This window comes from Sapajus apella, unplaced genomic scaffold, assembly GCF_009761245.1.
Source record: "Sapajus apella isolate SASKATOON/1434 unplaced genomic scaffold, GSC_monkey_1.0 scaffold128, whole genome shotgun sequence".
NCBI lineage: Eukaryota > Metazoa > Chordata > Mammalia > Primates > Cebidae > Sapajus > Sapajus apella.
Genome location: NW_022437068.1, coordinates 482,166 through 493,512, shown reverse-complemented (window position 1 = coordinate 493,512; position 11,347 = coordinate 482,166). Strand labels below are relative to the sequence as shown.

The following is an 11,347-nucleotide window of genomic DNA, read 5'->3' as shown; positions in this document are numbered from 1 at the left end:
AGCCAGTACCCCTTTCCAGTAACATTACTGTTTTCCAAGAGCAAAGGGCTCAAGTAAAATTCAACACTGCCAACTCTTGACTGTATCAGTTTCCTCTCCTGCTGCTGCCCTCTGAAACTGCATGCTGAAGTCACACTAAACTAATTCTAGTCAAGCACACTCTGCTCTTTTATGTCTCCACCACTGCAGTGCTCTGACCCTTGCTGTGCTTGTGTAAGCCTTTGTCAGTCTTCACAACCCATTTAAAGTGTGGGTGAAACTTAGACAAAATGTTGATGGAAAAAAGGAGTACATATTAAATAATTCTACTGATAGAAAGTTATAAAATCAGCAAAACAAATCTCTTAAGTTGTTACCAGAAAGGCGTCCCGATCCAGACCCCAAAAGAAGGTCCTTGGATCTCTCCCAAGAATGAATTCCAGGCAAGTCCATAGAGTAAAATGAAAGCAAGTTTATTAAGAAAGAAAAGGAATAAAAAAGAATAGCTAGTCCATAGGCAGAGCAATGTTATGGATTGTTTGACTGAGTATATCTATACTCCCTCCCTCCCTCTCTCCCTCCCTCCCTCCCTCCCTTCCTTCCTTCCTCTCTCTCTCTCTTTTGACAGTCTCACTCTGTCACCCAGGCTTTGGAGTGCAGTGGTGCAATATTGGCTCACTGCAACCTCTGCCTCCTGAGTTCAAGTGATTCTCATGCCTCAACCATCCGAATACCTGAGATTACAGGAGCCTACCACAGCCATCCGAGTACCTGAGATTACAGGAGCCCACCACCACACCTGGCTAATGTTTGTATTTTTAGTACAGATGTGGGTTTCTCCATGTTGCCCAGGCTGGTCTTGAACTCCTGGCCTCAAGTGATTTGCCTCCTTCCACCTCCCAGCATGCTGGGGTTACAGGCATGGGCCACCATGCATGGTCAGTTATTTCTTGATTATATGCTAGGCAAGGGGTGTGCCTCATACCCACCACCTCCAGGTTTACTCTATTGAGCACATTTGAGCCTAAGTTAAAGTTAGTTCTTTATAAGTTTGACTCCACTGCTGGGTTTTGTGATTTTATAATAAATGCCTTTTAGAGCCTCTGTCACAGTAGTCCTTGCTTCTCTGGGAACTGCTGATTCTCCAGCTATGTTTGTACCACCTGTGCCACCCCAGCCTCCACCTTCTCCGGAGTTGACTAGAGTGAAGTGGACACAGGATAATTCTTCACCCTGAGTTTGGGGGTTTTGAACTGATGTTCATAGAGTGGGAATAGGATTAGTTTATGTAGGTCATTGGCAATATTCTGGAGAAGGAATTGCCTTGAATTCTTAGTTTGAGATTCCTATGGCTGACTTGGCTGAAGCCCTCCTCAAGACAAAGTCATCCAAAACATCACTGGATTCCACAAAGCATGCCATGCTATGTGGCTTGAACGATTGTCCCCTTCAAAACTCATGTTAAAATTTAATTGCCATTGTGATCGTGTTGGGAGGTGGGATCTTTAAGAGGTGTTTAAGTCTTGGGCCTCCACCTTCATGCATGCACTAATGCTGTTATCATGGAGTGATTATTACAGGAGTGGGATTGCTCCCTTTTGCTCTCTCTTGCCCTCTCTGCTCTTCCACCATGTCATGAAGCATCAGGAAGGTCCTCACTAGAGGCCAGTGCCTTGATATTAGACCTTCTAGTCTCCAGAACTGTGAGCCAATAAATTTCTGTTCTTTATAAATTACCCATTCTGTGGTATTCTGTTACAGAAGCACAAAACAGACTAAGATACTCTAGTAGCCATTCAAAAAAGTTGATTTCTGTCACTTGCAAACCTGCAGTAGCTTCACACGGTTGAAATCATGTCTTTCTGTCTCGGGCCAGGCATTGTCTCCTAAAGGCCTAAGGAGTGCTGGAAAAATATTTGTTAATTAACAGATAAGGTCTGGGAATCCAACATAGATGTGGGGACCAGAGCTAGTGATTGCTCAGGCCACAAATGAAGCTTCCTTGTTAGCAGGGAGGCGGGATGAGGCTCAGAGAAGAAGACCTGCCTCTGCTGCCTGGAATGGGGTAGGCAGACCATTGGAGCTCCAAGAACATGGAGCATTAAGAAAGATGCATAGCCAGGAGCCTTAAAAAGGCAAAGAATGTTTTCAGACACAGCAGGGTCACGAGGCTCTGTGACACTTACTCAAGGGTACAGTGATTCAGGTCAATCCATCCTCATCATTTGTCTTGCATCTCAGTTGAGGAGAGTACATGCTCTCCACAATAAGCACGGTATGTCAAGTCAAGCTAGGCTTTGAAAGCCCGACAAACTGTAGAATGATAGATATTGGCAAATAAGATCTTTAACAGCATGTTTCCATTTTTTTTATTTTGAGAGTCTCCCTTTATCACCCAGGCTGGAGTGCAGTGGCCCAGTCTCGGCTCACTGCAGCCTCAACTTTCTGGGCTCCAGTGATCCTCCTGCCTCAGCCCCCCAAGTAGCTGGGACTGCAGATGTGTGCCACCACACCTGGCTAATTTTTGTATTTTTAGTAGAGAGAGAGTTTTACCATGGTGCCCAGACTTGGCTCGAACTCCTGGACTCCAGCCATCTGCCCATGTCAGCCTCCTGAAGTGTTGGGATTACAGGCGTGAGCCACCAAGCCTGGTGAACAGCATGTTTCTCTATGGCACTTAGGGTGCATAAAGAGCCAGGGGTGTCCCAGCATCGTTTTCATCCTGAGTTAAGACTATTAAATCCAACTCCTGGAAGTCCATGCAGTGCCCATCTTCAAAAGAGGTCAGAGTTTGTCCACAAGCCAAGTAGCCAAATGACCAATTTATTAAAGGGACAATTTGCAAGCTCAAAGACTTTCTAACACTTTGCTAACATTACCCATGTATAAGGTTTATAGCAATTTCTATTGAATGGAGGGGCTTCACAAGCTTTTAAAGATTGATGTGATACTCTCTTTTGCTCTCATTGGTTTTTATTTTGTTTTCAGAGGCGCATTTTAAGGAATTTTCTATTTATCAAAATATAAGGGTGGTTTATTCTGCCTTTGAATATATTTAACTTATGAGTACATTAATGAAGAATATGTCCCTGAATGTGGATTTTTCTAGAGTGTATTAATATTATGCTATTCGATTTACTTTCTTTTCACTCCCTTACTCTGCTTCTCTTCTGTCTCCCCATGTCTCAGTTTCTCCCTTTGCCTCCTCCTCATATCTCTGCCTCTTTTTTTTTTTTTTTTTTCTTAGAAACTGGGTCTTGCTCTGTTGCCCAGGCTGGAGTGCAGTGGTATGATCATAGCTCACTGCAGCCTCCAACTCCTGGGCTCAAGTGATCCTCCCGCCTCAGCCTCCCAAAGAGTTGAGATTACCAGTATAAGCCACTCTGCCCAGCTCCTCTCTACTAAGTACAGTCACTCCTCTTACAATCACTCCCCATCTCTGCCTGTCAGTATCCTCGCCTCCTGCACATCCCTTGTCCTCTCTCTCCCATTCACTGTCCCCCACCTTTTCTCCTTAGCCCCTCCTCTTTGATGCCTGTCTCCCCACCCCCATTTCCTCCTATTTTTCCCCTCTGTCACCCGCAGTCTGTTTACCTCTATTTCTCCTTTCCTGTCTCTCCCTGCAGTAGCAGCAAGCTGGAGGCAAAGATAAATTGAACATTCTTCAATGTGCTGCCATGAAAAAATACAAAATCATGTACTGCAACTTCACAACCATTGTAGGAAAACGTGATTAGAAACCTTATCCGATATGAATTTCAGTAAACTTTGTGAATAGTTACAAAGAAGCCAATGTTTGGTAAATTGGGCAATTGGTCAATTGAAGAACTGGCTTGAAGTTAATCAGCCTTAAGCCCATGAAAAGAATCCTGAAGGAGTTTCTAGGTCGGCGAGGTTCTTACTTAACGATCAAGGTCCCTGTGACAGCCTACTCTTAGGAGGCCTTATTTTAGTATTTAGGGCAGAAGGCCTGACTTCATCTGGATTTTTTGCAAGCCATCAGCCACTGACGGGCTGGGGCTTTCTTAGTGGGCTGGGGATGACGTTTCTGTATTACAGTCTCTTGTCTTTTATACATTCAAAAATTAATTTCTGTTGTTCAGACAGGAGTAGGAAGAGCAGATTGAGACAGTGGAAAGGAAGCACATTCCAGAATCAGACCTTTGAGCAGTTCCTCAACCTCTCTGTGCCTCAGTTTGCCTATTTGTAAAAAGGGAAATCTCCCTCATGAGGTTGTTGTAAAGGTAACATTCGAAAATGGCAGCAATAACACTACATAACATTAGATAAAACACAAAGCCTGGCACATGGTATGTGCTCAGCATGTTTTAAAAATGCATAGGAGTGCCCTCTGTATACCAGACACTATGCAAGCACTATAGACACGGTATACAATAATGCATAGATCTTGTTCCTTAGACTATGAGAATTTATATTTATTGACCATTTCTTGTTCTTGTCAGACTCAAATCCAGGTTTCTTTGACCCACAGGCAGAACTCACAATCAGTTCTCTCCACTAGTTGCCTCGAATGTTCAAGATAAATAATGGACACTTAGCTACTTGTCTGTGTGGAGGGCTCTTTGTGAGTGTTCTTTGGTCCTGAAGGACCCTGAGGAGTGACTCTCTCACAGGGAGATCTTCTGAACAATGGTTTCTGACCTGGAAACAGAACAGCTGCAGCTTCTGAAACCGGGATTAAAGTCTCCTAAAGTCCCCCAGTTTTGAACAAGAAGAAGTTTTGGGGATGCAAAGCAGAGTGAGAATGAAGCTTTTTATAAAAAGTAAATCCTTTTGAAAAGACATTTATAAATGTGATCAGAAACTGAAGAGAAACCCCACATCAAACTTTGTTAACATTTGATAGTACATTTCAATACATCTTAGTCCAAGACACTCAGAAAGGTAGAAATAAATAAATCACATACAGTCTAGTTTTAAGCATCATATTTTAGGTAGGTAAAAATATCTCATTTTAACAGATCATGCAAAGGGGAACACAAAATACAAAGTACCAGCTTGTACAGGCACTCCGTTTGCTATGCATGTTATGGTTTAGCATCAAGTTTTAAAATGTAAATCACAACCAGATCGCAACATAAACACCAAGTAAAACTATATGTTCCTATGTCTTTGCTAGTTTTTGTTTAACAGGTATGGCTATAAAAAATTACAATGACTTTTTGACAACAGAACTCACAGATAAAAATGTACCTGGTTCCTTCAAAGCCTCACCTTCTGCAGGTGCACAGGAACTCTATGTCAGCTGTTCTTCTATTCAACATATTGTTTTGAGCTGCCACCACTCTTGGGAATAGTGTGTGTATATATGTATGCACACTTAAGAGGGCACATTGTTAAAATATTTTATTTTATTGAGACAGAGTCTCACTCTGGTGCCCAGGCTGGAGTACAGTGACGTGATCTCAGCTCACTGCAACCTCCACCTTCCAGGTTCAAGCAATTCTCATGTGTCAGATTCCCAATGGGACATGATGGGCATGCCTCATCATGCCCAGCTAGTTTTTATATTTTTAGTAGAGACAAGGTTTTGCCTAGTCTGTTGGTCAGACTGGTCTTGAGCTCCTAGCGTCAAATGATCTGTCCGCTCGGCCTCCCAAAGTGCTGGGATTACAGGCTTGAGCCACCACGACCAGACATTTTGGAGAAAATAGGCTACAATAAGCTGGAACCCCAGAGGATTTTTATTCTAACTTTCTCACATAACTAGCTATGTGACCTTGGGTACCTCTCTCACCTTGCTGCACCTCAATTTGCTCCTCTGCAAACTAGAGTTAGAAAACTACCCTCCTGTAGGGTGTTGTAGGGCTTAAATAAGATAAAACTAGTACAGCCCTCAAAAAATATTGCATTCTCCCCCCATTCCTTCTTTTAATTTTTAATGTGCAACCATTCACAAATATTTCATTTCTCTTTCTTTTGAGGATGTCTTTTGCCACCACTTTTTTAATAGCCAAAGGAAATCTGGAGTTAAAAATGATGGGTGTGCAAGCTGCATAATTTTCTATCCACTCTAAACATGTGTGATTAAAAAATAATAAGGCAGAATATCCCGGGTGGTTCAGACACTGGTTCTGGAGAAAGCTGTAAAAGAGGCTCAGAACAGAAGTTTTCTGAGAAGGGGCAGCCCCTGTGGAACAGCTGTCATGCCACTCAAAGTGACCCCTGGAAGGGGACAGCAACTATTCACATGGATAAGGTCTCTATACAGTCACACAGCTCCATTCTAAGAAGGCTCAAGAGTTCTTTTCAATTCTCTGATGGAACCCTAGCCATGTGTTCCTTCAGTTTTCAATCATTTGACTCGGAAAGCTCAAATTACAATGGGAGTCTGAGGCTCCCACAGTTCCTGAGAAGCGGGAGAGCTCCATCCAGGTCTAATTCTCTCTCTCTTTTATTTTTATGGTTTTTGTTTTGTCTTGTTTTGAACCCAGTTATAAGAAACAGGTCTAATTCTCTTGCAAAGATTCTGCTTCCTCCTCAAAGTTCAAGCTCTCTGCTGATCACAGCCATCTGCTGTTCTTCCATGGTGCCTAAGGTCTTTCCAAACTACCCAGCCCCCAAGACTGTGGTTTGGATTCCAGGAAGCCCAGGTGCCTGCCTGGCAACACACAGGCCTTTGTCCTTATTTCCTTGTTGGACATCATAAGGATCACTTTGTTGCATCCCCTTGGAGCCTCCCTTAGGAGCGAATGTGCAGAATTCTCTTGAAAGTCTTCTTGAAGTTCTCATTGCACAAGGGGTAGATGAGGGGGTTCAGTGTGGAGTTGATATAGCCCAGCCAGATGGTGAACATGTGCAAATGTTCATTGCAACAGTTCTTGCAGAAGGCGATGACCATGAAGAAGATGAAGTAAGGGATCCAGCAAAGGATGAAGGCTGCCATGATAAAACCCAACTGTTTGGCGGCCTTCCTTTCGCGGTTCATGTGCAACCCAGACACATACTGTCTCGAATGTGAGCGGAGCCTCTTCCAAGTAAACTTGATGTAATCCAGGCCTGTGTTAGACCCACTCCTCAATTTGCCTTTGCCTGGTGCTGTCTCTGTGGTGGTGTCTGAGTCTGTTCGAGAGAAGGATTGGCTATCACCTAACATCTGATCCTCTGACATCTCACTGGCCCCATGCGTGTTCAGGCCCTGCTCTTCCATCTTGAGCTGGCCATGGCTTTGGTTGCTGGCTGCATAGTCCCTGCTACTCCCCTCTGCCGCAGTCTGCATCTGCACAATATCAAGTGGGAGGCAGTGGAGTTTGTCCACCTCTCCATCATCCTCTTGACTGAAGACAACTGGGGATTTCATCTCCTCGGGGGTTTGGGATGGTGACTTCAAGATACATCCACCACCAGCATCTTTTGGCTTCCTTTTCAGAACTTCCCAGGGAGACTCCTTCCCTGGTTTCTTGACACCCCCCTTGGGGTTCTCTGGCCTCAGCTTAATTTCTGAGAAGGAAGGGAGGGATCCATTGATGAGCTCCCGGTGCTGGCAGTGTTGCCGGACAGCCTTGTAGATCTTGGCATAGAACCAGAGCATAAGCAAGGTGGGCAGGTAGAAGTTGATGATGGCAGTCATGACCTTGAACCAGGTGACATCATAGAAGTCTGTCTCACACTTATCCTCTCGGCGCACCGAGGTCTGCCGCATGAAGTGATTCCAGCCTAGAATGGGAATAACCCACAGAAAGGAGAGAAACCAGGCCCCCAGAATGGTGGCTGAGGCTCGGGTCTTGGTGCGATACTTCAGGTACCTGAGGGGCTGCTGGACAGAGCGGTAGCGATCAATGCACAGGATGAAGACACTGAAAATGGATGCTGTGCTGGCCACATAGTCCATGGAAAGCCAAAAGAGGCAGAGAGGACGGCCCAGCGACCATCTGGACATGAGCAGGTAGAGGATGTTCATAGGCATGACGACAGCACCCACGATCAGGTCTGCCACCGAGAGGCTGACGATGTACAGGTTCCCCACGGTGTGTAGCTTCCGCTCACTCCGTACAGCATACAGCACCAGCAGGTTGAGCCCCACTGTGACCAAGGAGATGGTGCTCAGAACCACCACCAGGGGCATCAGCTGGGGGCTGGCCATGGTGGTCTTGTTTCCCTGACACATCTTGTCTTCTAAGAGGCAGGAGGAATTGGGAAAGGTCATTGGTGCCAGAGCAGCTGCCAGTTATGGCTCACTCCCTGGGAGAAAAGACAGAAAAAGTAAGGTCAGAGACTTGGTGATCAGTGGCCACTTAGTAGCATGATGTTCATCAGACTGGAGTAGCATACTTTTGGGAGTGATAGACACTGCTGGTTACCTACTCAACAGCCATGTCCCCTTTTTCCTTATTCATGCATTCCTTTGCTCATTCAACAACTATTTATTGAATTCCTGGCACTCTTCTAGGTGTTGGGGATATAGCTGTGAACAAAACCAACAAAAATGTTTACCCTTACAGAACATGCATTCTAGTGAAAGAGTTGGGCAGAAGCAAGGTAAATAAAGAGTTTGCAGAAATCTAATTCTGCACATGTTATGGGAAGGTGGGCTGCATCCTCATATGTCTAAGCAGAATATGACAATCTAGTTCCTCTTTACAGTGGTGGATAGAGGAGTGACCATGAGATACCGTCATGTCCAAGGAATCAGATGAGGACATCAAATGACAGAGGTGGAATTTTTAGAAAAGTTCTTCCTCTCTGACAAATGAGCAAAACAAGAAAAATTGTTGTTGCTCACTTGCCTTCTTCTTCCTGACAAGATGTAAGGAAGTGATGTTTGAGGCCATGACAGTCATCTTGGGACCATCCAGGAATGCCAAGAAAATGCCAACCTAGGGCCCTGCTATCACTAAGCTGCTGAGCCAACGCTGGAATCTTCTTCTCCCAGACTTGTTATTATAGGAAATAACTGGATTTTGTTTTGCTTTGCTTTTTCTTTTTTTCTTACATCACTGTTGTGGGAGTTCTTCCTTTCAGCTAAAAGCATCTCTAATTGATATGCAGGAGGTTATAAGGGGACATAGCAGAGGCACATAAAACATGAAATAAATCCAGCATAACTTCTTAGAGGAAAATTCCCAAGTGGGAAGGGGATTATGTTATTTGGAAAAGCATATTTGTTATTTTACTTTTCTATTTTCTATTGAAAAACAAACAATTGTTTAAATTCTATATATCATGCCAAGTAATAGGAAACAAGCTGGTAGGCTGGAAATGGGATTACAGCTCACACCTGTAATCCCAGAATTTTGGGTGTCTGAGGTGGGAGGATTGATTGAGGCCAGAGTTAAAGGTAGAATGATCACTTGAGGCCAGGAGTTGCAGCCTGGGTAACATAGTGGAACCCTGTCTCTTAATTAAAAAAAAAAAAAAAAAAGAAATTAAAAAAAAAATCCCAGTGTGATAGTGCACACTTATAGTCCTAGCTACTTGGGAGGCTGCAGTGAACGCTGATCACATCACTGCAGACCAGCTTAAGGGACAGAGCAAGATCTTGTATCTGAGAAACAAAAACAAAAACCCTTTGCTAGTAAGGCTCTATTGAAAACAGACTATATCCTCTGTTATTGGTGATCCTCAAGTGGTGTGGTTGGGTGAAAGCAAGTATTAAATCTTCTGGACAGAGTTTTTAGATTTTTTTTTCTTTTTTTTTTGAGATGGAGTCTCACTCTGTCACCCAGGCTGGAGTGCAGTGCCACCATCTCAGCTCATTGCAACCTCCAGCTTCCAGGTTCAAGTGATTCTCCTGCCTCAGCCTTCCAAGTAGCTGGGATTACAGGAGTGTGTCACCACATCCGGCTATTTTTTTTTTCTTTTTTGAGATGGAGTCTTGCACTGTTGCCCAGGCTAGAGTGCAGTGGTGCAATCTCAGCTCACTGCAACCTGTGCCTCCCAGGTTCAAGCAATTCTCCTGCCTCAGCCTCCCAAGTCGCTGGGATTACAGGCGCCCACCAACACACTCCATTACTTTTTTGTATTTTTCGTAGAGATGGGGTTTCACTATGTTGGCCAGGCTGGTCTTGAATGCCTGACCTCATGATCCATCTGCCTCAGCCTCCCAAAGTGCTGGGATTACAGGCGGGAACCACCCCAACCAAACTTTTTTTCATATTTCTTAAAATAGAGATGGGTTTTCACCATGTTGGCCAGGGTGGTCTAGAACTCCTGACCTCAGGTGATCCGCCCACCTCAGACTCCCAAAGTTCTGGGATTGCAGGTGTAAGCCACCATGTCCAGCTGATTTTTTGTTTGTTTTGTTTTTTGGGTTTTTTTTGACAGAGTCTTACTCTATCTCCCAGGCTGGAGTGCAGTGGTACCATCTCAGCTCACTGCAACCTCTCCCTTCCAGGTTCAAACAATTCTTATGCCTCAGCCTCCCAAGTAGCTGGGATTATAGAACTGCACCACCACGCCTGGCTAATTTTTGTATTTTTAGTAGATAAGGGGTTTCATCATGTTGGTCAGGCTGGTTTTGAACTCCTGACCTCAGATGATCTGCCCACCTCGGCCTTCCAAAGTACTGGGATTACAGGTGTAAGCCACTGATCTCAGCCAAGTTTTTAGATTTTCATATTCATCAAAAAGTGATGAGTTTAAAGAAAACTGAGAAACTAATAGTGTAATTTTCTTTCAATAATTTAGCAAAAACAAATTATTTTTACATTAAGACAAAGCCAGATAAGTTCTTGAGTAGAAGGTGAAATTTATATAATTTTTTAAGATAAAAAACTCAAGGTGTTTGATCCTTATGGAGGGAAACTTTTAAACGTCTCTGTTGGAAAAGCACCATTTGGGGCAGCACTGATTTTGCCCACGCTCTGCCATTTATTTTGTCAGTGATCTCTTGGCCTCCATCTTCTCATGTGTCGAATGTGTAGGGTAGGGTAGACAATCTCTGAGGACTTTTCCAGGTCTCTTTTTTACAGCCTTCCTCGAGGCATTTTTTGATGTCCTCCAGCTCTGAGCTGCCAATCAGAGCAATCCTCTGATTGTTGATGGCACCACCTCTGACTTCTTCAATAGCATCACTCTCTCCTTGGATGACCCAAAGTCCTGCCCTGTGTTCCTGTCACTCTGTGCTGTCAGCCTCAGTGGTGTCATCCTCTCACTTCCCTACCCTTAGCCATCACCTCCTATGAGGACAACCCCCAAACCCACAGCTCCAGTCTGTATTTTTCTCCATTCCCACGTCTAATACCTTGTAGCTTAACCTTCTGCCATGATCAAGTCCAAACCCTGTGGAAATGTCCACAGCCACCACTGGAAGGAAGAAAGGAGGCCATGAAAGGAAACTATCTTGGGGCCCCCAAATCACTAAATTAAAGGGAAACGTCAACCTGGGAACTGCTTAGGGTAAACCTAC

At 44.3% G+C, this 11,347-nt stretch overlaps 1 protein-coding gene across 2 annotated transcripts in view; it reads right to left on the bottom strand.

The window, feature by feature from the left end:
- Positions 1-6,405: 6,405 nt before the first annotated feature.
- HRH1 (histamine receptor H1) overlaps positions 6,406-11,347 on the bottom strand; it is a 95,236-nt gene continuing 90,294 nt past the window's right edge. For both annotated transcript variants that reach the window (XM_032262220.1, XM_032262221.1), the window contains exon 2: positions 6,406-8,181. In XM_032262220.1, the coding sequence (XP_032118111.1) occupies positions 6,683-8,146 (1,464 nt within the window). In that variant the 5' untranslated portion in view covers positions 8,147-8,181 and the 3' untranslated portion in view covers positions 6,406-6,682. The remainder of the gene's footprint in view (positions 8,182-11,347) is intronic.